We start from the raw sequence: 23,799 nt of genomic DNA on the forward strand, positions 1-23,799 counted from the left end.
TCCCAAGTATCTGGGATTACAGGCATGCACGACCACGTCTGGCTAATTTGGTATTTTTAGTAGAGATGGGGTTTCTCCATGTTATTCAGGCTGTTCTCGACTCCTGACCTCATGTGATCCACCCACCTCAGCCTCCCGAAGTGCTGGGATTACAGGCATGAGCTTGGCCAACATACACTTTTTTAAAAAAACATAAGTATTGAAGATATATATGTAACTTTGAGTTAGGAAGGTCTGCCTAGTCAGAAAAACAAAACAAAACAAAACAAAAAAGAAAACCCACCTAGAATTCATGAAGCAGGGGTAAAAATGACTAGTTAAGAAACATTTCTGAATGGCTAAATGCAACAAAATCAAAAGTGAGAGGCTGGGAGAAAATCGTTACACAGGATGAAATGTTAATATTGCTATCACATAAAGTACTCTCACAACTTAGGAAAAAGACAGGCTGGATACAGTGGTTAATACCTGTAATCTCAGCACTTTGGGAGGCTGAAGCGGGACCAGCCTAGGCAACATAGCAAGGATCCACCTCTTCAAAGAAAAAAAAATTATCTGGGTGCAGTGGTTACTCCCCCGTAGTCCCAGCTACTACTGGGCTGGTTGAGGTCGGAGGACTGCTTCAGCTGGAGAGGTTAAGGTTGCAGTGAGCTGTGATCACATCACTGCACTCCAGTCTGGGCAACAGAGCAAGACCCTGTCTCCAGAAAAAGCAAACAACAAACAAGTCAGGAAAAAGACAATTCAAAAGGAAAAGATCCAAAGGATCTGAAAAGATCTGTTAAATATCCACACAGAAAAGGCACTGATAAGTCAAACATACGAAAAGTTGCTCAACTTCATTGGTCATGAGGGAATTATAATTTACAACAAGGAAACAGCCATTTTTTCACATCAAATTGCCAAAACACTAAAACAAATATAACAAGCCCAAAATATGAATTTATTTTGGAGTTAGAAATTATAGAATCTACTGATGGAGGTGAGGCTGAGGAATTGTACACAATTATAGTGAAAAATTTTTTAAACTAAATGTTTATCAATAAAGAGATTAGTTAAGAAAATTATAGTGCTTATTTTTGGCCGGGCGCGGTGGCTCAAGCCTGTAATCCCAGCACTTTGGGAGGCCGAGGCGGGCGGATCACAAGGTCAGGAGATCGAGACCACAGTGAAACCCCGTCTCTACTAAAAATACAAAAAATTAGCCGGGCGCGGTGGCGGGCGCCTGTAGTCCTAGCTACTCAGGAGGCTGAGGCAGGAGAATGGCGTGAACCCAGGAGGCGGAGCTTGCAGTGAGCCGAGATCGTGCCACTGCACTCCAGCCTGGGCAACAGCGTGAGACTCCGTCTCAAAAAAAAAAAAAAAAAAAAAAAAAAAGAAAATTATAGTGCTTATTTTCATGAGAATAGATGAATGTTGCTAAAAGAAACAAAGTAGACTACCAATTGTTATAGTCTCCCATTTTTGTGAAATATACATCTTTGGTGGGGAAGAGGATGTTCTTTCAAGGTTTCAAGTATCATGTACTTAAAACCATCGACTTGTGGCCATGTATTATTAATTTGGTTACTTTTAACAAATCTCACTGAACTGAATGGTATTTTAAGTCCCTTTTCCCAAAAAAATTGGGGTTTAAAAACTTAATTTCTATATACCTCCTAGTTCATTACACTTTGGCTTAGCATTTCATAATAAGAGGTTAATGCTATCATCAGCAGATTTGATGCAGGACATTTCTTCCAGATAGTTTAGGGAAGTATTGAATACACTGATTTAAAAGATTTTAAGTAAAAACTGCAGAAAGACTCTTAACTTGTAACATATATAATAAAGGTTTTCTTTTGCCCCTACAGCTTGTCATTTAAATTTTATTTATGATGGTGTTTTGCCTGCTTTTGTTGCTTGTAAATGAAAAACTGTGGTCACATTTAACAAGCATTTATTCTACAGTTTCTGATTTATATTTGATATGCTTAGCAATGCTTTCCTATCCAAGATTATACAATTATCTGTATTTCTTTCTAGTTTATATTTCTAATTTTTATATTATTAATATTTCCAATCATGGGATTTTAGCATATGTTAATTATCTATTGATTGGATGATTTATCCTTTCTTCATGGCCCAATGTATTTTAGACTCAGGTCCAAAAGTTAATAAAATGCCAGTATTTCTAAAACAGCACCTAGGTATGATCCTACCCTTCAATAAAAATCTGTCATTTTGCTGTGCAAAATTATAAAAAGATTAACCATTAACATCAATCAATAGCAGAGAAGGGATGTTATCAAAAACCATTCAACTATCAAAAATAAAGACTGTCAAATAAAAGGACATTCGCCCAAACTCAGAAATAAGAACAAAAGGATACCTATTAATCTTGAATGGATTTTAGGCTTACGTTTGAAATAAACAGCATTACCTAGGCGTTCGAAGTTAAAGATGAATTATAAGTCTAACGTGAATACAGGAACCTAAATCTTACTTTTTTGGGGAAGCTACCTCATTCAAATGTAATAAACTACATTCCTCAAATATTCCATAAATTCAGACTTCACTAAATTTAAACTAGATTCTTCCATTCTCTGAATATCTTATTCCAAATAAATATTAGGTAATAATACAAATCTAAAGTTTAAAAAGAGTGGTAACAATTTCAGGAAGGTTTCTTGAATGACTTCTTTTAATAGGGCCCAGCTCACCAGTGTGTCTGAAGAATGCGAATATAGTCACTTGTCAATTACCTGGGCTAATAGTAGGTGGGTGAGGGGATGAGGGAATAAGAATGGAAGATGGGGCCGGGCGCGGTGGCTCAAGCCTGTAATCCCAGCACTTTGGGAGGCCGAGACGGGCGGATCACGAGGTCAGGAGATCGAGATCATCCTGGCTAACACAGTGAAACCCCGTCTCTACTAAAAAATACAAAAAACTAGCCGGGCGAGGTGGCGGGCGCCTGTAGTCCCAGCTACTCAGGAGGCTGAGGCAGGAGAATGGCGTAAATCCGGGAGGCGGAGCTTGCAGTGAGCCGAGATCCGGCCACTGCACTCCAGCCTGGGCGACAGAGCGAGACTCCGCCTCAAAAACAAAAAAAAAACAGAATGGAAGATGGGACAGGTCACTTATCTCTAAAAGTAAAAGGTTCTTAGAACAAAACTAGTCAATGATACAAAATAGATTTATCACAACTTTAAAATCAAAATTAGTATTTGTAAACACACTATTAACACTCCCACACATTATCCAAAATCCCAAAAATAATACAAGTATAATGATTTAAGAATATTAAATGTGAAATCATTTGCCAAGTTTTTTTTTTTTTTTTAATATTAGAACAGGACGGATATGGACACAGACAGTTCCAGCTGCCTCCTCCTTTCCTTTCCCTTCACTTATTCTTCACCCACAAGACTGAATCCATCAGGGATCTACCACCACAACCACAGGAGGGAGGTTCACTTCGTCTTAACCACATAGCCAGCCATGTTTAAGGAGCCCCACGTCAAAAAAAAAAAAGGGAAGAGGTTAAGAATTTCCCACAAAAGGCCAGGCGCGGTGGCTCACGCCTGTAATCCCAGCACTTTGGAAGGCCGAGGCGGGCGGATCACAAGGTCAGCAGATCGAGACCATGGTGAAACCCCGTCTCTACTAAAAATAGAAAAAAATTAGCCGGGCGCAGTGGCGGGCGCCTGTAGTCCCAGCTACTCGGGAAGCTGAGGCCGGAGAATGGCGTGAACCCGGGAGGCGGAGCTTGCAGTGAGCCGAGATTGTGCCACTGCACTCCAGCCTGGGCGACAGAGCGAGACTCCGTCTCAAAAAAAAAAAAAAAAGAATTTCCCACAAAATAGGCAGCTTCTAATATGTAATTTTTGGTTACAATTTAAACTTTCATTAATTACAATATATGGTTTGGGTTTTTTTAAACCATATTTAAGCTGCAAGCCAGTTCATTCAAACCTAAAGAATGAAGGGTTATTTTAGTAGTCTGGAAGCTTAGAGAGAACTTTTACATAATTCAGATTTGATTCTTAGCAATCCTAGGAGATAAGACAGAGCAGGTATTATATCCATCTCACAAATGAGGAAACCCAGCCTAGACTGACAGAATGAGAACTGCATTCTAGGTCTTGTGCCTCCATAGGGTCTGCCACACTTCCACAGAAAACAAATGATACAAAGCCTTATCATCTGATTTATCCAGTAAAACATTAAGAATTTACAGCTTGGCTGGGCGCGGTGGCTCATGCCTGTAATTCCAGCACTTTGGGAGGCCAAGGTGGGCTGATCACGAGGTCAGGAGATCGAGACCATCCTGGCTAATACGGTGAAACCCCCTCTCTACTAAAATACTAAAAATTAGCCAGGCGTGGTGGCACACACCTGTAGTCCCAGCTACTCGGGAGGCTGAGGCAGGAGAATCACTTGAACCTGGGAGGTGGAGGTTGCAGTGAGCCAAGACTGGGTCACTGCACTCCAGCCTGGAGGACAGTGAGACTCCAACTCAAAACAAAAAAAAAAAGAATTAACAGCTTGAGTCAACTTGGCAGGAACATACTATATAAACTGAACTACACTTACAAGTGTATTAAATGAATAGGATATCAAATAAATTGTATTTTACATCCTTAATTTGATCTCATTCTTATGGACAGATTTCAGTCTTAATGGAATTGGTTTTTAGTGCTTCTGAAGTAAAAATTTTAGGCAGTAGTTTTGCTTCTCTACCTTGTTATAGAATGGCATCTCCACAAATGTATATTTGATGACATACAAAGGTTGACGGGCAGGCAGAGTTCAAAATTTGCTGCATGGATTGGTGGGCAAAACAGGGGCTAGGGTTTTTAAAGGAATATACACCATTAAAATAAACAAAAGATGTAATTTTCCACAGAAGTCACCAAAGAATCAAAATATGTAGGCCAGTAAGTGCATGACTTTAGCCTTTTATTTCTCCTGGTCACTTTAAACAATTATAAAATGGATAGAAAAAGTTTCATCTTTTGTTAGGTTTGCTTAAAGATTCAGCAGCAAAATGCAAGTTTTTAGTTTTTTGTTTGGTTTCTTTTGAGACGGAGTCTTGCTCTGTCGCCAGACTGGAGCGCAGTGGTGCAATCCTGGCTCACTGCAGCCTCCAACTCCCAGGTTCAAACAATTCTCCTGCTTCAGGCTACCAAGAAGCTGGGACTACAGGTGTGCACCACCAGGCCCAGCTAATTTTTGTATTTTTAGTAGAGACGGGTTTCCCCATGTTGGCCAGGATGGTCTCAATCTCTTGATCTCTTGATCTGCCCGCCTCACTCTCCAAAAGTGCTGGGGTTACAGGCGTCAGCCACCATGCCCAGCCAAGTTTTTAATTTCTAACCAGCAGCATGTTTTACTACTGTAGTATCTTTACCATTAACATTAGGTTGTGATATGTTTCATCTGAAAAATTATAAAACTTACCTCACAATCAGGGCATACAATTGTGGTGCATTCTTCAGTCATTAACAAGCATAGTTCACAAAAAGCATGTCCACATTGAAGTTCACAGTGGTGACCTATTCATGAAATTCTTAATTATTATTTTGATGACTATTATTATTGCAACAGGGTCTTGCTCTGTTGCCCAGGCTGGAGTGCAGTGGCACCAGCTCACTGCGGCCTCCACCTCTGGGGCTCAAGGGATCCTCCTACTTCAGCTTCCCAAGTAGCTGGGACTACAGGTGTGTTCCAATACACCCGGCTAATTTTACTGATGAAATTCTATTGTGATTAAACTGCCCACGGTGTGTTAATGTTGAATGGGCAATACTGATCAAAGGGAAATTCAAAGAGGATCCTACTGTACAGGAAAAGATACCTACTAGAGTTTGAAATGGTTGACTTATTGAATATAAATCAGGAGTAACCAACTATTCAGGTCAGGAGGAAGAAAAATCAAGAAGAAAAACCAAGAAGAGCTATGTAATAGCAACTGCATTAATTCAGATAGCTATTTTGTACCTAGAATACTTTGAATCTGCCATATCTTATAATTATACAAAGTGCTCTGACACATTTTATTTTGTTATTTGTAAATATTACAGTTAAATGGGCTAGAGATGAAATAGCATTTTGGAGATTTGGTTAACTAAATGGTATAATCCAGACTCCAATCTAGTTCTGTTTCCAAGTCTAACATTCTACCTGACTGACCATACTGCCATCTACTACTTTATATTTCCCATCCTGTGAAGTGGTCAAGAAGGGCCAAAACGGTGGCCAAAATGAGACACTGGCAAGACCGTGCTCTTAGAATTACTTAAGACATTGGAAAGGCCAGAAGCTACTATTATCACACACCCACAACTCACAAACTTAGCATTTATGAAAGGAAATATCATAACTTGATTGAAAACCTAATATCATGATTAAATGCTCTAAGAATTTGAAGTTTAAGGCCGGGCGCGGTGGCTCAAGCCTGTAATCCCAGCACTTTGGGAGGCCGAGACGGGTGGATCACGAGGTCGGGAGATCGAGACCATCCTGGCTAACATGGTGAAACCCCGTCTCTACTAAAAATACAAAAAACTAGCCGGTCGTGGTGGCGGGCGCCTGTAGTCCCAGCTACTCGAAGGCTGAGGCAGGAGAATGGCGTGAACCCGGGAGGCGGAGCTTGCAGTGAGCCGAGATCGGGCCACTGCACTCCAGCCTGGGCGACACAGCGAGACTCCGTCTCAAAAAAAAGAAAAAAAAAAAAAAGAATTTGAAGTTTATAATAAACAACATTTGTTTTAGCTACATAATTTCAAAAGGCTGTCATTTTTTAAGTTTTGCAAGAAAACAAAAAGGGAAAAAAGCTAGATAAAAATCAGTCATCTTTTACTAGCAAAATAATTACAGAGTTCTTGCTGAATTATAATAATTGCATTAATTTTATTTATTTATTCATTCATTCATTCTGAGATGGACCACGATCTCGGTTCACTGTCAATTCCGCCTCCTGAGTTCACGCGATTCTCCTGCCTCGGCCTCCGGAGTAGCTGAGATTACAGGTGTGCGCCAGCATGCCTGGCTAATTTTTTTTTAATTTTTAGTAAAGATAGGGTTTCCCCATGTTACCCAGGCTGGTCTTGATCTCCTGACCTCAAGTGATCCACCCACCTAGGCCTCCCAAAGTGCTGGAACTACAGGCGTGAGCCACTGTGCCCGGCCTTGCATTTATTTTATTTTTTAAAAAACTTTACAAGTTTCCCAGCCAACTGAAATAAATACCTGAAACTTGCTTACAACCATGGTAAATTTTAAAGCCCTATTTAACTTCCAGAGATAACATCGCCAAAGAAATAAAAACACTTATCTGTTACTATAAAATTTCTGATACTGAATAACTCAAAATAACTTGTGGTATATTGCACCTTAAAAAGCACTTTCAGGATTCTATACACATAACCACTACTTCTCCAACTTAGTTTTTCTAAGCATAATACTAATGTATGAAAGAAGTACTCATTTTAAAAGGTTGTGTTCTAGAACTTTATTCCATAATTCTAATTTCATTCAAAAATGGAGATTTTCTACGTAACGGTAGCAGTGATCAAACCCCAAGTAGGAGAAACTTGGTTCTCCACTGAAATCACAACTTTTTCTGCAGAGGCTCACATCTCAGAGTTCATCTTGACAAGAATGAGAAAACTGATCGAATGACCCTAACTTTTAAAGTATAAACAATTACACCAGGTAATATGAATTTTCAGTAGCTCCAGGTATTTTAAGTTACATTAAAATAACTTGAATCAGCTGGGCGCGGTGGCTCACGCCTGTAATCCCAGCACTTTGGGAGGCCAAGGCAGGCGGATCACCAGGTCAGGAAATCGAGACCATCCTGGCTAACACGGTGAAACCCTGTCTCTACTAAATATACAAAAAATTAGCTGGGCGTGGTGTCGGGAGCCTGTACTCCCAGCTATTCGGGAGGCTGAGAGCAGGAGAATGGCGTGAACCCGGGAGGTGCAGCTTTCAGTGAGCAGAGATCGCGCCACTGCACTCCAGCCTGGGTGACAAAGCAAGACTCCATCTCAAAGAAAAAAAAAAAAAACTAATAAAAAAATAAATAACTTGAACCTGTGATCACTTGAGTAGATTATAGATGAACAGACCAATAGTAATGCAGTGTATTTTTCCCTTCACGTATAAAGACCAACACACACACACACACACACACACACACACACACACACACAACACAAGGTGCACAAAAGAAACTATCATTTTCCAAACAGTGCTTTAGGCCAATGTGAGCCATAATGTAAAAAACAAACAAACAAACAAAACCCCACAGAAACAAAAAAACGCTAACAACAAAATCCAAAACCATTTCACAGTGGTCTACTTGTTACTCCTACAACAAAAACTACACAAGAAAATCAACTTTCGTTCCTCCTTCATGACAAAACAATGGGCTACAACTTACGTCTACTTTTGCATGAACCCGCTAACCTGCCATGTGAGGGGTAGATTAAAGTCACCCAGGCCCCCATCCTCCCGGCTGGAGGGTCGATGAGGCCTGGATGGGGAAGTGGAGAAAGCCGTGAAAGGTGCCAGGTGCCGCCCTAACCAACCCAAACACGGCCCTTTTGGGGCAGCTGCAGGAGGCCTGTGACGCAGTTTCCGGGACACCAGGATTGGATGCAGCTGAGCAAGCCTCACGCGCCCACCAGCTCACCTGGCCCCCAGCCCTCCCTCCAGGCTGCCTCCCCGCTAGGTGGGCCCTTGGGTTCCTCACCGGATGCTCTGGATACCCTCCTTCCACACCTGGTGCACTGGATGTCAGCGGCACCCCAGTGCTGACTCTTCCTCCCCATCCGCTGGTAGGCAGACCGGGAAGGCCCAGTCTTCGAAGGCTCTGCCGCCATCGCTGTCTTCTTCTTCTGGAACAACCGCCGAGTGCTAGTCCCGGCAGCCCTCGCGGCAGCAACCAATCATTGGAGGCCAGCACCTGCAGCTAGCCAAACAGTGGGCCGGGAGGTTAAAGCCCGCCCCCAAGCTTGCTCCTGATAGGGCTGGGGCTGTTTTCCGTTATCCTGGGAGGTACCACTCCTAGAAGGGGCGCCTTGTGGCCGTTAAGGGCAGTTCACTTTTACATTCTACCCAAAGAGTCACCACTTTAGCGCCTTTAATCATCACAAATTAAAATGTCGCATATTATTACTTACATTGTGAGTGACTTTATAAATAATAATCATCTGTATTGAAGCAGTCCCCTTTCTCTATTATGTGTCAGGGCCAGAAGCCCTAAACCTGTGTGGTGGGGGCATCCAGGGCTTGGCTAATAGGAGCTGGAGTGGAGAAGCTCATCAGTAGCCATTGTTGGGGTAGATGCAGTGAACGCTTTCAAATTAAGGAGTGCTCATCATTACTAACTGCTGTTGAGCCTAGTAACATACAAGGCAGAGGGCCGAGAGTGGTTGGGGATGTTAAGAATGTATGAACTAACAGGATTCTGCTTGAGAGGTATATAACTCTATTTAAAAAAAACCCAGTAACTTCCGCCAAAATAGCTAAGTGTTATATGCCTGACGTGTGTTAGAGATAATAAGAATTACTGCCTTCTGGGCCGGGCACGGTGGCTCACGCCTGTAATCCCAGCCCTTTGGGAGGCCCAGGCAGGCGGATCACGAGCTCAGTAGATCAAGACCATCCTGGCTAACATGGTGAAACCCCATCTCTACTAAAAATAAAAATAAAAATAAAAATTAGCCAGGAGTGGCGGTGGGCACCTGTAGTCCCAGCTACTCAGGAAGCTGAGGCAGGAGAATGGCGTGAACCTGGGAGGCGGAGCTTGCAGTGAGCTGAGATCGCGCCACTGCACTCCAGCCTGGGCGACAGAGCGAGACTCCGTCTCAAAAGCAAACAAACAAAAGAATTACTGCCTTCTGAAGAAATGAAGTCAGTATGGTCTACGGTGGTATGAAAAGTCTTCCTAGAGGATATAGGGTTTGCACTAGACCTTACAACGTAGGTAGTACTTACAGGAGTAAACAAGAAATAAGGGATTTGAAGAATAAAGACCACGTCAGCGAGGGAAGGTAGATGCGAGGGAAGGTAGACGGAAGACACAGTGGCTTCTTGAGAATTTAAAGACCATTTAGCCAGAGTATGAGTTTCCTTAAAGTAAGCTTCTTTGGAGAGGTATGTCGGGGAAGAATTTCAGAGAATCTCGAGTGTCAGGCTGAGGAGTTTGAACTAGCAGTAGAGTGCATGACACGTTTTGTAAGCAAGGAATGAAGTAATCTGGTAGAAAGGTGGCAGGTGTATTTCAAACAAAACACCTGGAGGTGGCACAGTTGCCTTTTGCTGCTAAGAATAAAGCCTGCCCATATTCCTCATTTTATTTTCTTTTTTTTTTTTTTTTTTTAAGATGTCGCCCACACTGGAGTGCAGTGGTGCAATCTCAGTGCACTGCAACCTCTACTGCCCAGGTTCGAGTGATTCCCCTGGCTCAGCCTCCCACGTTAGTAGCTGGGACATCAGGTGCGCACCACCACACCCGGCTAATTTTTTGTATTTTAGTAGAGACGGGGCTTCACCATGTTGGCCAGGATGGTCTTGGATCTCCTGACCTCTTGATCTGCCCACCTCAGCCTCCCAAAGTGCTGGGATTACAGGCGTGAGCCACCATGCCCAGCCAAATGTAAGTTGTTTTTGATAGTGGACATCTATCAACTCTAACTTCTATTTCTTTTTTATTTTGCCTAGTCATGGTAAAGATGCTTGCTCCAAAAATCAATCTTTTCTTCTTTGGCTCACAGAACTCAGAGATACAATATACAAATACCATATGCAATGGTACTAAAATTTAGTGGTTAATCCCTGGTAGCTCACTAAAAGGGCTATCACTTCTTCAACCTTTGTGCTTTGTATTGGGTGAGGTTCAGGTTACTAAGTGCTCTGAGACAAACTGATCTCCTGTATCAGCTTCCAATTAGAACCTTCTTCTTACACCAGCCATTGATGTCATATCTATGGTGTATCTGTTTTTAAAATATGTTTTTCAGATATCCTCATTATTATAACAGAAGTTATTAGTCATGATGTCTATTATCATAAAAAGTGTTTATATTATAGCATGATAACGCATGGAACAATTGATTATAAAATAAATATGGTAAAAACTTGAGGTGGGTGGTCAGAGACCAGGGGAATCAATAAAGAATAAAGGGCAGATGGAAAGAGGCAAAGAGTGGGGAATGAAATGATCTTCCTGGAAAGTTTTATTAATCCATTCTCACACTGCTATAAAGAAATACCTGGAACTGGGTAATTTACAAATAAGGGAGTTTTAATCGGCTCATGGTTATGCAGGCTTTACAGGAAGCGTAGTGGCTTCTTCCGGGGAGGCCCCAGGCAACTTACAATCATGGTGGAAAGTGAGGGGAAGCTGCTGTGTCTTACATGGTGGCAGCAGGAGGAAGACCTCATGAGAACACTATCAGGAGACAGCACCAAAGGGGTGGTGCTAAACCTTTCATGAAGAATCCACCCCCATGATCCAATCACCTGCACCAGGCCCCAACTCCAAGGTTGGGGATTACAATTCCACATGAGATTTGGGTGGGGACACTAATCCAAACTATATAAAAAGCGAAACATCAGAGCAGGAGGGGATGTTTTATGTTCACAGAACTGCCCAACTAGAGAAGAGGAAATACAGAAAGCATTGTCATTCAAAATTTTATTTTGAGAACATTTATAGAAATACTATATAACAAAATATCCTCTAAAATATTTCTGCTCATAAATTTTTCCAACTATTATATGTTCTTTAAACTTAAGAATATTGTTGGCCAGGCACAGTGACTCATGCCTGTAATCTCAGCACTTTGGGAGGGGAGGCTGATGGATTGCCTGAGGTCAGGAGTTTGAGACCAGCCTGGCTAACATGGTGAAATCCTGTCTGTATTAAAAATACAAAAAGTAACCAGGCATGGTGGCACACACCTGTAGTCCCACCTACTCGGGAGGCTGAGGCAGGAGACTTGCTTCAACCTGGGAGGCAGAGGTTGCAGTGAGCCAAAATCACACCACTGCACTGCAGCCTGGGTGACAGAGTGAAACTCCGTCTCAAGAAAAAAAAAATAATAATAATAATATTGTCTTGGCAGAGTCCTGAATATGATTATATGCTTATTGAGTACAGTAGAATTTCAGCATGGGATTTATAGTTAGGAAGAATAAAGCGCAGATGGGGAGGGATGAAAGGTGTGAATCAAGGACCTTTCTGTATTTCTTTTACTTCCTTTTTTCCTAGAATCTAACACAGAAGATATGAATTCACCATTTCATTGTGGAATACGGCTTTCATTCTTGTTCTGGAACATGGCAGCAATCATTCTTCAATTAGATCTAAATGATTGAATTGCAAGGTGAACTGTCTTGGTGGCTAATTCATCTTCCCTCATCTCCAGCACCCTCTTTTCCCAATATCAAGCCATGTTCTTTTGTAAGGAACTGTATCTACTGTCAAGTGGCCTAGAAATTAAGAGGTCCAGTGTGTCTTCCAAGTCCTTGTTTCTATTTGGTATCATGATGTCTTTCACTGCTACCCCACCGATCTGTTTTCCAAGGCTATACAGAGGAGGACTGCAAAAATGAAGGGAATGGCAGAACAATGTTACATATGGGGGAAGGCTTCGGTCGATTTTAAGTTATTCAGGAACTAGTTTTCTAGCTAATGGGTTGTCAAATTCTTTGCATCAGAAGCTTTTATCTGGTTGGTAGCTTTTAGGTGAGCTCTGTACTGACTAGCAATGGAAAGGGAACAGATGCCACAAGGACCTGCTTGAAAACCAACATCAACCTCCAGAAGTGGATCTGAGTGGTTTGATTTATGCCCATGACATACCCAAGTCTGGAGAAAGTAAGTTCAAAGGAGGACAAAAATGTATGTAAACTGAGCAATAAAGGAAAAAAAAACCCAACATAATTCAAGGTATACATTTTTTGGCTTTACTATGACTTCCACAGACACAGAAAACAAGGAAGAATTATGATCAATTTATTTGATCAGCTCAAGAAACTATATTTTTTCATATAGTCAATTTTTAATCTTTATTTTAGCAGACAATGTGAGTAATTTCTTCTACTAATAATTTCTGCTATTTATAAAGTTTATGCTAAACATTTGATGGTTCATATATTCATATATTACTTTTTGGCACTTACTAAAAATGTCACCAGTTGGCTAATGTCTGTCAGAAAATCTTCCCTATTTTTATGACATTATATTATAAAAAGTAAAATAGATATTTATGTGTGACTTTACCAATCAAAAGCATGATATCAAATGGGTAGATTCAGGAAAAGAGTTAAGCTACTGAAGAGAGAAGATACTTATTTAATGCCAGTAATTAATTCAATACACAGAAAATGACTAAATTCCACAACTATTTACAACATTAAAATAATGTAAATTGTTACTTGTAAGTAATAGCAAAACATGTTGAATAATGGTGATTTCAAATGTTTGCTTTACATACTATTTTAACTAGGAATGACTTTACCTATAACCAAAATATGACTACTGAAGGTAAAACAACATAATTATCTAAACCTATATAGCAATACTATAAAGCAATATTAGACCCATGAATAAAGTAATTTGGCTCCTTGTGGGCATTTTTTTATGACCTGTAGGAACACCTTATAAAGTAACCTAGAAAGGAAAATGTGATTAAATTGTATTGCATTTGACAATTAATAGAACACCTTGTCCAAAGTCTAGGCAGAAAATTTCAGAGACAAAACTTTTCAGAAAAACAAAACTTAATCCTTTGCAAAAACTTTCAGAAGTAAAAAGCAAGTATTTTCCAAAACTCTATCAGGGTGAATTCAACATAAAAGAGCTTAACTAGGTTTCAAGATGCAGAGCTAGAAGGATCACTGATGTAGTCCAGTATGGAATTTATTACATATTTATATGTTCTTGCTTAATCTATTCAAGGGCTTTCCCATAAACATATTCTAAAATATTGAACAACTCATATGTTCCAATCAGTGTGAATAAGCTACCAATTTGGGAAAATTTGTAATCATGGTGAGACAAACTCTTAACTACTGCTAGTGGCAATACCCATTGGTGTAATCTTTTTTGAGAGTAAGCTGACAAAACGTTTAAAAAGACACAGCCATGTTCATTCCCACTAATTCAGCAATTTCAGCTTTGAGAATACTTCCACAGGAAATGATCAAAAACCAAACAAAAATGAAAACTATATCATATCAGTGTTTATTGTTTATAAAACAGAAAATAGGAAGTAATTTAAATCCATATCAATCTGTAACTGGCTTAGGAGATCACAGTATATCAATCTGAGAAACATAGCAGTCAAGTGGAAAAGGACAAATAGAGATGTTATATATCTATATAGGGAAATGTAGGTGATATACAAGTGAAAACAGCATAATTCTAAATTATATGTAGTTCTCAGTATATGCAAATACTAGAATGTAATTAACTAAATTATATATGGGAAAAAAGATTGAATAATGCAATCTTTTTTTTTTTTTTTGACAGGGTCTCACTCTGTCACCCAATTTGGAGTGCAGTACCGCCATCATGGCTCACTGTTGCCTGGACCTCCAGGGCTCAAGCTATTCTCCTGCCTCAGCCTCCCAAGTAGCTGAGGCTATAGGCACAGGCCACCACACCTGGCTAATTTTATTTTATTTTATTTCTGCAGAGATGGGGGCTCACCATGTTGTCCAGGCTAGTCTCAAATCCTGGTCTCAAGCGATCTGCCCGGCCTCGGCCTCCCAAAGTGCTAGGACTACAGGTATGAGCCACCATGTCTGGCAGCAATCTTTATTGAATAATACAATTGTAGGTAGGAACAGGGATGACTGTTTTTACTCCAAGCATCATATAATGTTGTGGTGGGAGACGCATACTTGTCTCCTCAGACGTCTTCTGATTGCATACCACCTTCGTGCACAGCACAAGGTCCTGAAAGAAAATGAAACAAAAGCACAGAGAGATGCAGAGGCAAGAAACAGAGAGGCGCTGCTTGCCTTTCTAAAGGTGTTCTGATTCTTTACATGTGCGACCTGGCCTGCATGTCTAATCTTGGGGTCTGTGAAAAAAACAAAAGCAAAACCAAAACTCTTACGTCCTTATTATGAATTCCTTTAGTTTGTCTTAGACCAGTTTGAACTGGATTAAACCAAGAACCAAAACTTAAGACAGGTTTAATAATTTCTTTTTTCTTTTCTTCTTTTTTTTTTTTTTTTTTTTTTTTTTTTTTTTTTTTGAGACAGTCTTGCTCTGTTGCCCAGGCTGGAGTGCAATGGTGCAACCTCGGCTCACTGCAAACTCCACCTCCCAGGTTCAAGTGATTCTCCTGCCTCAGCCTCCTGAGTACCTGAGATTACAGATGCCTGCCACCGAGCCCAGCTAATTTTTGTATTTTTAGTAGAGACGGGGTTTCACCAGATTGGCCAGGCTGGTCTCAAACTCCTGACCCCAGATGATCCACCCGCCTCAGGCTCCCAAAGTGCTGGGATTACAAGCATGAGCCACCATGCCCGGCTAGTTTTCATATTTCTGTCACAATCTTTAACTTGTATTTTTTAAAAGAATCTGTACTCCATTGTACTCCAGCCTGGGCAACAGAGCAAGATTCCATCTCAAAAAAACAAAACAAAACAAAACATTTTTAATGGGGGACAAGATCCTCTATATTGATTTCATTATCTACTAAAAAGCCATAGTGGCCTAAGAAATTCCATGTATAACACAATCCACAATCTTTTGCTCCACAAATGACCCTTCTACTCTAGCTTAATTGGTCTTATTACCCACAGATATCCTCAGACCCATCTCAGGCCTAGAATTGCCTCCATCTCCTCTCCCTCAACTCCTTGTCTTTCTCCCAGGCAAGCACAGTTCATGGACTGACTCAGTCCCAACGTCCCTGGCCATCAGGTAGGGTTTCCCCCTCTGCCTCTCCAAGCACTAACTGGCTCTCCTGCCCTTTGAGCACCAAACTATTCAGCACTGAAGTGTCTCTTTTAATACAGGTCATGTGTGATTAAGTACCAGGAGGTAAATTGTTTATTAAGTACCAGGAGGCCACGTGTTTCCAGAGCCAAACACAGCATCCCACACTTAGGTTCTCAATACAGAGAAGAACTTTTAGTTCATTTCTTCAGTTACATCCCCTATTCTTCTTCACGTGAAAATTTAAAAAGGGATCACAAATATTAGTCATCTGATTTATGATGCTTCAGAAGTTCTATTTTGCCAGAATCTTCTTTTTTAGCATCAACATTGTAATTATTATCTTCTCGGTTAGACTGGAAAGTCTGATTGGAGGGCCCCTTATATCATCAGTCACATCCCCAATCCCTGACACTCGTTAAGGAAAGAAATGTCCCTTTCAGATTTGACCTGCATGCACAGTACTTCTTGCCCAAGGAGAAGAACATATCCGGGCAGTGCCTGGGCGAGGGGGAGTAGCATGAGATGATGGGGGCTAAGGAGGGAGAGTGAGAGGGCAGAAGCCAGATTAAGTAGGGCCAGGCAGGCCACACCGAAGATTCTGGAAATGGGAAATGGCTAAAGGTCTAAGCAGGGAACCAACAATCCAACTTACATTTAAGACTACTCTGGCTGTCATCTGGAGCAGGGGTCCCCCACCCCTGGACCAGTATCGTCCTGGGCCTGTCAGGAACCTGGTTGCACAGCAGTAGCAAGCATTACCACCTAAGCTCAGCCTCTTGTCAGAACAGTGGCTTCCATCCACAGTGCAGGACAAGGCAGCTGCAGCCTCGGCGGGCCGTCTGTGTTCCTCCAGATGACATCCTTTAATTATCTTGATGGCCAAAGACTATCTCTTTGTGAATATATATTAGAGTTTCTTGATCCCTTCATCTGTGGACGGGCAGTAGATAAAGCTTTTAGGAGTCCACATGCCTGAGATCATGCAGTGTGGGACTTTCTCCACCAGGCTCATTTTCTTGGACCTAATGTCCTCTGGGTTTCTCCATGTGGCTGTGGATGACAGGATTTCCTAAAGCTTTATGACTGAAGCATATTCTGTGTGTATCTGTATGGCAGTTTCTTTATCCCTTCAGCTGTGGATGGACAGGGCTGCTGTACATTTGGCCTGTGCCAATGGCCATGTGGAAGTGGGGACTCTCCTGGTGAACTGAAAATACCACATTGACATTGGTGACAAACAAAATGGGACGCCTTTGAGAAGGTTGTACATCGCCAGGAAGAGATTTGTGGCATCATTCTGCCGGAACGTGGATATCTACGGCAACACTGCTCTCCACTGTGCTGTCCTATAATGAGAGTACATTCCTGGTAGAAAAACTACTTTCCTGTGATATGGATATTGAAGTGCTGAACAATGATGGAAACACACCACGTTTACTTGCTGCAGTTTGCAAAAGACAGCAAATGCTGGAATTTTTGGTGACAAGCAAATGTACATGCTGTTGATAGGTTGGGAGGAACAGTCCTCATGCCTGCTGTACATTATGGCTCATTAGGTATAGTCGGCATTCTTCAACAAAATATTACTGTCTTTATTCAAAATATGTATGTACAGACAGCAAACAATTATGCAATTTCTGGTGCTTTGACTAGCATTCAACAACAAATTTTGCAACATAAAAAAAGATACTTGAAAATGGTCTTCAAAATGACGATCCAGAAGCATCTAAGAATGCAAGTTTGAAAAAAGGAGGAGCAAGTGTAGAAGATTCAGGGAGTTCTGACGAATCTGCATTAAGTATTTCAAAGAACTGTGTGTTGATTCATGCCGTAAACTAGATAATGAAGACTTGACTTTTACTACCAAGTAGTATAACCCTGAGACTGCTTCAGAGTCTTTACTTGAACCTTTATATAAAAAAGAAGAAGAAATATGGTAAAAGGAGAAGGGCCTCCTGTAAAACATCTTTCCTTGAAGCCTACCACTGAAATGGAAAAGTCTGTTGTGAGGAATGCAGTAAAAAGAAAGGATGTACAAACATCTAGAGCAGAACAAGACTTAGAAGTGACTTCAGAGGAAGAACAAGAAAGGCCTGAGAAAAGTGAAAATAAATAACCACAGGTTGAAGGAGGAAGAAGCACAAAAGTAAAAAAAAAAAAAAAAAAAAAAATAGAGGTATCAGAAAACCTATATAATAGTACATCTGCTGACGATGATGGATCAATGCAACAAAGACAAGATGCGAAAACCTACCATCAGCAATTTCCTAGGAAGGAGAAAGTATGACAGGCCTGCAAAGAAAGCATCAAAAGAAAAAGGTCAAAAAGCGAACACATTTTAGGGATGGCCTTGATGACTTAATTTGGCCGTCTGAACAATACAAAATTATCTGTGAGAACTTCTTGTCTCATGGAGTTTACTTTTTAGGGTATTGAATTTAATTCCAGCTTTAGAAAGTTGTTCAGTAACTAATTGTTATCTTTTAACTCAAAAAAAAAAAAAAAATGTGTGCCAAAGGACCTAAGCCAAACACAGCATCAAATAAAGGAAAGCGAGACTATTAGAGGAGCGGATATCTCAACTACAACATGAAAATCTGTTGCTTGAACAGCAACTAGATGGTGCTCATAAGAAAGGGGATAATGAACAAATAGTAATTAATATCCAAAGCTGCTGTTTCGAGAGTGAAAAAGAAGGTCTTCTAGAAGAGAAAAATAAGGAATTAATCAATGAATGCAATCATTTAAAAGACTGTTTCAGTATAGAAAACAGAAATCAGAAGGAGAAGTAAGTATCAAGAAAAATAAATATTTTCAAGCTTCCAGAGAGAAAATTTAAATATTTGGTTATGGCTACATGTTGAACCTAGTTGAATATAAAAATAAGTAGATGAAAAATATGTTTACCATACTGTATAATTCCATTTACATGAAACATCTGGAATACACAAATGTATAGAGACAGAAAGTAGATTAATGTTTGCATAGGGCTGGGGCTGGAAATGTGTAGTGACTGCTAATGGGCATGACGCATCTTCTTGGAGTGATGAAAATGTTCTAAAGTTGGACTGTAGTGATGGTTGCATGACTCAGTAAATTTACTAATAATCTTTGAACTGTATGTTAAAAGATAAATTCTATAGTATACAAATCATGTTTCAACAAACTCTTTAAACCAAAAGCCAAAACTAAACAAACAAAAAGGAATGTTAAAGAAATCTCTGACAGGCCACAGTATGCCATCAAAATTATGTCACATGAATTATAAATTATATTTTATAATTTTATTTTTTCTGAACTAGAGATAATCTGAAGAAAAAAATTAATGAGAATTTTCACACCAGAGCAAAACCAGAAATGATAGGTCAATGAAAATGAGCTTAAGGCAGAGTCCCTTATGAAAAACAGAGCAATTGGCCAGGCACGGTGACTTCGGGAGGCCAAGGCAGGTGGATCACCTAAGGTAAGGAGTTTGAGACCAGCCTGACCAACATGGTGAAACCCCGTCTCTACCAAAAATAGAAAAAAACTACCTGGGCGTGGTGTCACACGCCTGTAGTCCTAGCTACTCGGGAGGCTGAGGCACAAGAATCATTTGAACCTGGACAGCAGAGGTTGCAGTGAGCCAACATTGCACCACTGCACTCCAGCCTAGGTCAAAGAGAGAGACTCCACCTCAATAAAAAAACAAAACAAAAAAGAGCAATTAATAACAAACTGGAGGTCCAGCATTTCCTCTCATCCTTTTGTCTGGCCATCAGCTTTTGGGTTCTCGATAATGGAAGTTTTCTCTGAGTTCAGTTTCTCTGGGTCCAACTCAATGATCTCATATTCCTTTTGAAATGAGGTATATAGTCAAAAGCTCATTGCGTGGGTTAGACATTGTTTTTTAACTGCAAAGAGAAAAAGAATAAGGGAAATTGATTCTAAAATCTTAAGCAATTGTTTTACTCAGAAAGTTCTAGACCAGCTGCGTTTGGTGGTACACACCTGTAGTCCCAGCTACTTGGGAGGCTGAGGTAGGAGAATTGCTTGAACCCGGGAGGGGAGGTTGCAGTGAGCCAAGATCACACCACAGCCCTCCAGCCTGAATGACAGAGTGAGACCCAGTCTCAAAAAAAAAAAAAAAAAAAAAAAGGATTTTAAAAGGAATCTTGGCTGGGCGCAGTGGCTCATACCCATAATCCCAGCACTTTGGGAGGCTGAGGCGGGTGGATCACTTGAGGTCAGGAGTTCAAGACCAGCCTGGCCAACATGGTGAAACCCTGTTTCTATTTTAAAAGTACAAAAAAATTAGCTGGGCATGGTGGCACACTACCTGGTGTGTACCTCCCAGCTACTCAGGAGGCTGAGGCAGGAGAATTGCTTGGACCTGGAAGGCAGAGGTTGCAGTGGGCCAAGATCACGCCATTCGTTGCGCTCCAGCCTGGGCGACAGAGTGAGACTCTGTCTCAAAAAAATAAATAAATAAATAAATAAATAAAATAAAATAAAAAATAAAAACCTTTTAGTTCTTATTACACTTGTGAGGAACAAACCCTTGGCACAGATTGTTGCAAAACACTTATCCCTTGATATGTTTTGTCCTGTATCTCCACGTAGACATTTCAGTCTCACTGCAAGTCACCTTACCATTTTACTCGTGAGTTAAAACCAAATGAAAACACAAAAGGATGCAAATTAAATCTGCAAAATAAGAGATTACCAAAATAATTAAATTACGTGTGAAAAGGCTACACTAAATCCTTTTTGTTGTTGTTTTTGTCTTGAACAAGCTTCTGCCACCACCGGCAGTTACAGCTAACACACTTTTGTAGATTTTCTATTCAAACCCATTTCTAAGTCACCGGCTATCTGGGCTACGAGCCGCATGTGCCCCAGGTGTAAATCAAACGAAGCCTTAATTACTGCCACTTTTGATCAGTATCTAATTCCACCTTCTACCCTCATTAGCCGAGGGCTGTGGCTCCACTTGGTTGTGGAGAGGTTTCCCAAAGCCACAGGGTGTCATGATAATTCAATTCGGGGTGAATAATTCAAGGACAGGGGTGCTTTCTTTCGGGACCCTGACCCTCGCTTCCTGCCTGGAATCCAGAGCTGCGTGGTTCGCGGGCTGGAAAGAAAATGTTAAAGCCCAGATCAGTGCGGATGCGAGAGGCAGGAGACATCAGGTCTAGCCCGGAGCGGGAGGGAGGCCCAGCAGACCCGCCCCGGCAGCAGGGACAGGTCCGACAGTGGCTCCGACGCCGGTACCCGGCCGAGGCTTCCCTCCTTTCACCTGAATCAGGCTGGGTAGGGCCCTGGGGCCTCGGTTTCCGTACCAAGAACAGCTTTAGTCAGCCGGGGGCTGCCTTTAGAGTCGCTGCGGCTTCCACCTTCTCTCCCGAGGTTTGTGCGTCCCGGCTGGAAACGCTGCGTTGGGCCGCCAGGCAGGCAGTTTGCGCGCAAACCGAAACTCAGCTAAGGGCCGTTCCATGGCGCGCGCCTCGCACCTGCTAGCCCAGAAGGGAGCGCGCCTGTCTGCCGCAGGGCGCCTCGCCCCGCCCCGCCCCGCCCCGCCCCGCCCCGCCTCGCCCCGCCCCGCCCCGCCTCGCCCCGCCGTAGCTAAGGCCCCTGCTGTGCGTGCGCGCCGGTGTGACCCGCGTCAGCGGAGTTTGTGAGGTCCCGGGGACCGCATGTACCTTCAGCCGTCCTCCCTTCACCCGCACGTCGACACAGTGTCACCTCCTCAAGCCACAGGGTACTGAGTCTAAAGCACAGGGCCGCCCCATGCCCCTCTCCCGAGGGTCGCTCTGCCTTGCTCCATCTCACTTCAGGGCCCCAGTCGCCCCTGATCCAGGCCTGCCTTCGGGAGCTCTGTTGTGGGCACCAAGGAAGAGCAGCACAGTGAGAGGATGGTTCCAGGGCATGGGAGAGGCCCCTGATCTCTAGGATGTTCTGGCGCCAAAAGGAAGGCAGGACGCGAAGATAACAGATTGTCTAAGCAGCTGTGTTCTCTGGAAACAGGATCGGAATTGGGCAAAGCACACCCCAGCTGGCGTACCGAAAATCAGTTCAAAACCCTATGAGATAAGCTGTGCGTTCCTTCAGTGCGTTTACCGCAGCATAAACGCGCACTGCGAGCTGGCGAGGCCCAGCGAGAGGCGCAGACTGCGCTGAAGAGGGGCGGGAGCGGCGCCGCGGGCGCTGTCCTAGCAGTAGAGCCCTGGGGCGGGGTCGCCGGCCTGCGCGGCTCCGTGCTGGGGAAAAACTCCGGTCTCCGCAGCTCGCCCAGAGCCCAGGGCTGGCGGATGGACCCCCCCCCCATAACCACCGCACGACCCCCACCGCTACCCCGCCGCGCTCCGCCGCAGCCAGTGCCCCCACGCCCGTCCCCTCCTCCGGGCGAAAGCCAACGGCACCCATTGGTCGCCTGCGGGCTGCGAAGGCGGCTTTCACCGCTGCGCGGCGCACCCGGCCTGGGAACGAGGCCTCTCTTTGCGAGGAAACTGAAGAGGTCCAGTGTTGGGACTGGGGGACACGTGGGAGAGGCGCCCAGGGGCTCAGGTCTCCTGTCCCCGCCTCCCTGCTCTCCCCACGCGCAGGAGGGAGCGCAGCTCTCTGGGAGAGAACGAGGGCCTTGGCCTGGCTTTCCAAATTCAGGAAGGAGAAGACCCTTCCCTGCCCATGATGACCCTCACGCCAGTCTCCACCAGCTTCACCAACGCCCGCCGGCACCTCAAGGAGAACGCAGTGACGTGGGACCCGCACAGCAAGGACCAGGAGGACGGAGGCCTCTTCAGCAGCGACACTGAGGGCAACCCCGAGAAGGCAGAGATTGACCCGGAGGAGCATCCATCTCCACAAGACCAACAGGCACCATGGCGACCACAGCCCATGCTCCCTGCGCACCCCCGCACCTCTCCAGGCTTCTCTAATCTCAGTCGGGGTCCAGGTGGACTTGGCATCCGGAGCTGTGCCTGGAAGTGCCCGGGCTGTGGGCCATGGCCTGGTCTCCCGGGAGAACTGGATCAAGTTCACACATAACAATATTAACCTTAAATGTAAATGGGCTAAATGGTCCAATTAAAAGACACTAACTGGCAAATTGGATAAACAGTCAAGACCCATCAGTATACTGTATTCAGGAGACCCATCTCATTTGCAGAGACCCACATAGGCTCAAAATAAAGGGATGGAGGAAGATCTACCAAGCAAATGGAAAACAAGAAAAGGCAGGGGTTGGCCGGGTGCGGTGGCTCAAGCCTGTAATCCCAGCACTTTGGGAGGCCGAGACGGGCGGATCACTAGGTCAGGAGATCGAGACCATCCTGGCTAACAAGGTGAAACCCCATCTCAACTAAAAAATACAAAAAAATAACTAGCCGGGCGAGGTGGCGGGCGCCTGTAGTCCCAGCTACTCGGGAGGCTGAGGCAGGAGAATGGCGTAAACCCGGGAGGCGGAGCTTGCAGTGAGCTGAGATCCCGCCACTGCATCCCAGCCTGGGCGACAGAGCGAGACTCCCTCTCAAAAAAAAAAAAAAAAAAAAAAAGAAAAGGCAGGGGTTGCAATCCTAGTCTCTGATAAAACAGACTTTAAACCAACAGAGATCAAAAGAGACAAAGAAGGCCATTATGTAATGGTAAAAGGATTGATTCAATAAAAAGAGCTAACTATCCTAAATATATATGCACCCAATACAGGAGCACCCAGATTCATAAACCAAGTCTTTAGAGACTTACAAAGAGACTTAGACTCCCACACAATAATAATGGGAGACTTTAACACCCCACTGTCAACATTAGACAGATCAACGAAACAGAAAGTTAACAAGGATATCCAGGAAATGAACTCAACTCCG

At 42.9% G+C, this 23,799-nt stretch overlaps 1 protein-coding gene and 2 long non-coding RNA genes across 8 annotated transcripts in view; 1 reads left to right on the forward strand and 2 right to left on the reverse strand.

Moving 5' to 3' along the window:
- LOC105490240 (ring finger protein 17) overlaps positions 1-8,886 on the reverse strand; it is a 114,326-nt gene extending 105,440 nt beyond the window's left edge. For 3 of the 6 annotated variants that reach the window (XM_011755663.2, XM_011755659.2, XM_011755660.2), the window contains exons 1-2: positions 8,744-8,873; positions 5,443-5,537 (exon numbers count right to left, since the gene is read on the reverse strand). In XM_011755663.2, coding sequence (XP_011753965.2) covers positions 5,443-5,537; positions 8,744-8,873 — 225 coding nt within the window. Of the gene's footprint in view, positions 1-5,442; positions 5,538-8,457 lie in introns of all 6 variants that reach the window. The other 3 variants (XM_011755664.2, XM_011755665.2, XM_071081532.1) reach the window with 3 other exon arrangements.
- On the forward strand, positions 8,583-12,400 carry LOC105490239 (uncharacterized). The gene is made up of 3 exons (XR_011614953.1): positions 8,583-8,722; positions 8,833-9,471; positions 12,269-12,400. It is a non-coding gene; the product is annotated as an uncharacterized lncRNA (long non-coding RNA).
- LOC105490243 (uncharacterized) lies at positions 11,514-21,495 on the reverse strand. The gene is made up of 3 exons (XR_011614952.1): positions 21,280-21,495; positions 14,714-14,962; positions 11,514-12,600 (listed from the first exon to the last, which is right to left on the reverse strand). It is a non-coding gene; the product is annotated as an uncharacterized lncRNA (long non-coding RNA).
- Between the last annotated feature and the right edge of the window lie 2,304 nt (positions 21,496-23,799).

This window comes from Macaca nemestrina, chromosome 16 (assembly GCF_043159975.1).
Source record: "Macaca nemestrina isolate mMacNem1 chromosome 16, mMacNem.hap1, whole genome shotgun sequence".
NCBI classification, from domain to species: Eukaryota; Metazoa; Chordata; class Mammalia; order Primates; family Cercopithecidae; genus Macaca; species Macaca nemestrina.